Raw genomic sequence first — 3,290 nt, forward strand, 5'->3', positions numbered from 1 at the left:
ACCAAACAGTTAATTCTGCCGAAATACATAATACATTAAACAGTTTTGATGCTATATTATTGATTGTTTATGTTGCTAAGGGTGTTGCTCAGTGATAGACAGAATCGTTGGGTGAAGCGGTCATAGCTGTGCTGTATCGTGAATAAAACACAGCTGCTGACCAATCAGAATTCAGGAATGGAACTAACCGTTTTTTAATGAGTAACAAATGTATAGTTTCAAAGAACAAATGTATTGTTATTGAGTAGAAAAGAATATTTGATTTTGGCTGAATGCTGGAGAAGCTTTTATTAAGAAAATGTGTGTGGTGGCTTCTGCTGCTTCTGTCAGAAATCACTCTCCAAGTCTTGAGGTTTTGATGCTATGATAGATAGACTTTATTATCCGAGATAATGAAGCCAAGAAACTCTGCAGAGAACGGACACTGAACCCAACAGCACTGACAGAAGTGATCAATCAGAAGCTCATCTGGCCTGAACTTATAATCCAAATTTACTGGAAATGTCTCTGTGTTGAATCTACAGCTGATGTCAGACATTATAGCAGGAAGTTCTTGTCTCATCACCTCTTCTAGCAGTTTGAAATCATCAACATCATCATGATTGACTCCAGTGAGGTGTTTTTCAGAGAAGATCAGCTCATCTGAGAGCTGCTGTGTGAAACTCTTCAACCACAAACCAGCATCTCCTCTGTTCACTTGAACATGTTCAGTAGATTCACGAGCTGCTCTCATGATCTTCTGCTCCATGAATCTAATGTTCATCTTCATCTTGTGTAAAACACTGACACTGAACTGATCAGTGATGTACCGACTGACTTCATCTCTGATGAAACCACTGAAGTGATCTCTGGCATTATGGATGTAGTTCATGTATTTGTTGAAATCCTCCTCTTCTGCCAGTGTCTTCAGGATGTGTTTCTCCAGATTTGATCTGTTTCCATTCAGTGATTCACAGTTTGATCTCATATCATCTGCTAAATCTCTGGCAGTCTTCTTATAGACGCTCTGCTCAATGGGCTCTTTCAGTTTCTCACAGATAATCTGGAGTCTCAGTTTCTCTTCAAGAGTCTTCTGCTGATCTTCTCTCATCTTTCTTTCTTCTTTCAGTCTGTTCTCTGAATCCTCCAGTTGTTCTCGTCTCTCTCTTACTATTCTTTCTTTCTCTCTGACTATTCCCTCCATTTCACTCTGCAGTCTCTGAATCTGTTTGTCTTTCTCTCTTATTTTCTCGTCCTCTTCTTCTCTTCTCGTCTTTTCCTCTAGTTTCTGTTTCTCCCATTCCTCTCGTTCCTCTTTCATCTCTCTCATTTCTCTTTTATATCTCTCTTCTCTCTCATTAAACTCTTCTTCTCTTCTCTTTCTCTCATTGTCATTATGTTGTTTTTCATTCTCTATTCTGTTCATCAGTCTGTCTATTTCTGTCTGTAGATTTTCTTTTTCTTTCTTCACAGTCTCCTTTTCTTGCCTCATTTCATCTTTAAGCATCTCTCTGTCTCTTTTCATCTCGTCTCTAATCTGCTCCTGTTCCTTCATTTGTTTTTTATATCTCTCTTCTCTCTCATTAAACTCTTCTTCTCTTTTCTTTCTCTCTGTTTCATGATTCTGTCTTTCATTCTCTATTCTATTCATCAGTTTGTCTATTTCTGTCTGATATTTGATCTGCAGTTTCTCTTTCTCTTTCTTCATTTCCTCTGTCTCTTGTCTAAATGTCTCTCGTTCTCGTCTCATCTCGTCTCGTGTCTCTGTCTGTTGTTTCTCTTGTTCTCTTATTTCTCTTTTCAGTTCCTCTTCTCTTCTCTTTCTCTCTTTGTCCTGATTCTGTCGTTCTTCCTCCATCATCATCTTCACTCTCTCTTTCTCTTCCTCATGTTTCTTCATCTCTTCCTCTCTTTCTCTCACTCTGTCCATCAGGATCTTCATTTGTTGTTCTTGTTTTTCTCTCTCCATCTCTCTGAACATCTTACATGAGTAGAAACTCCCTCCGTTTTCTTTCACCATGTCATCTATCTTCTGCAGTAGATCAGTCACCTGTGTTCGGTCTGCAGTCTGATTATTACTGAACACATGATATCTGTTTCCACACGCTTCAATCAGCTTCATCAGAGGAGATCCTGGTTTTCCCAGAAACTGTTCAATGGTTTTGTCCTTCAGATCGTCTCCTCTGGTGAAGAGCACCACGGTGAACATTAAAGATTTATCACCAAACGTCTCTTGGATGATCTTCAAAGATGTTGCCTCTTCTTGAGTGAATCGTTGTCCTAAATTGAGCACAATGATGAACACATGTGGTCCAGGCAGGATCATGGAGATGCAGTGTCTGATTTCTCTCTGGATCTCCTCGTTAGTAAGTTCAGTATCAAACAGTCCTGGAGTGTCGATCACAGAAACACTAACGTAACGCATTACTTTCCATCAAAAGTAACTAAGTAACGTAAATAGTTACTTTTTTATGGAGTAACGCAATATTGTAATGCATTACTTTTAAAAGGAACTTTCCCCAACACTGCCTATGTGTAACTTTTTTTAATTGACGCACAAGGGTTAAGTGAAAATCTCCAGTCATTGCATTTGTGCGTTTATGTGAGTGTGCGGCAGGAAAAGCACACAAGAGTAATTTTGAAACATAAACAAAATTGTGACTTGAAACACAATACTTTCTTTACAGAGGTGAATATCTCTGTTCTGAGACAGACAGTATTATACAGCCTAGAATGCGTGCAAAGAGCGCTCCCTTTATAATCACTTAAAACTGTCACTCACTTCAGTTCATTGCGATCTCATGACGTTCCGTTAATAAGCTCTTTATAAGCTCACTGCACAATGAATCTCTTATTTACATCGTATCTACACTTTGTTATAATGAGATGATTCCCGAGCTTGCAGAACTCAGCACTTGACAAAAACGCGGCATTTTGAGCGGATTCTAACTTAAAGAGGACCTATTATGCAAAAATCCCTTTTATGAGGTGTTTAACCTCATAACCTGTTTAACCTTTTATTCACTGTTTTTTGAATAGTTTCAAAAAGCTATTTGGACATATGAGGGAGTGTTTCTGTGCCAAAGATCTTACTTCCGGGTTCGTACAAGTTTCAGAGAGTTTTTTTCGATCGTGGCTCTTCATGACGTAATGAAGGGTGGAACTCCTTATATGGGCATTTCTCCCGGAAGAACACGCCCACGCACACATCGACCAGAGCGAGAGCAAGATCGCGCCCATCACCGCGCTTCATCCGGCAGCACTGCACGGGACTCGCTCGGGAAGAATGTCTCCAAAAAAGTGTGTTTTTG

At 39.5% G+C, this 3,290-nt stretch overlaps 1 protein-coding gene across 1 annotated transcript; it reads right to left on the reverse strand.

The window, feature by feature from the left end:
• Positions 1-361: 361 nt before the first annotated feature.
• Positions 362-2,404, reverse strand: LOC107721797 (histone-lysine N-methyltransferase, H3 lysine-79 specific-like). Its single transcript, XM_016529963.1, has 2 exons — positions 1,792-2,404; positions 362-1,353 (listed from the first exon to the last, which is right to left on the reverse strand). Exons 1-2 carry the CDS (start codon positions 2,402-2,404, stop codon positions 362-364), a joined length of 1,605 nt encoding a protein of 534 aa, XP_016385449.1.
• Between the last annotated feature and the right edge of the window lie 886 nt (positions 2,405-3,290).

Source organism: Sinocyclocheilus rhinocerous, unplaced genomic scaffold (assembly GCF_001515625.1).
Source record: "Sinocyclocheilus rhinocerous isolate Xijiao unplaced genomic scaffold, SAMN03320098_v1.1 scaffold1475, whole genome shotgun sequence".
NCBI classification, from domain to species: domain Eukaryota; kingdom Metazoa; phylum Chordata; class Actinopteri; order Cypriniformes; family Cyprinidae; genus Sinocyclocheilus; species Sinocyclocheilus rhinocerous.

Bases quoted from the DNA above. Each gene is read 5' to 3' on its own strand.
- LOC107721797 (XM_016529963.1), bottom strand. From the start codon at position 2,404: ATGCGTTACGTTAGTGTTTCTGTGATCGACACTCCAGGACTGTTTGAT. The intron at 1,354-1,791 runs AAGAGGAACTGA...AGAGAAAGAGAA, and splicing joins CAAAGAGAGAAAGAGAAGAG to GAGAAGAAGAGTTTAATGAG.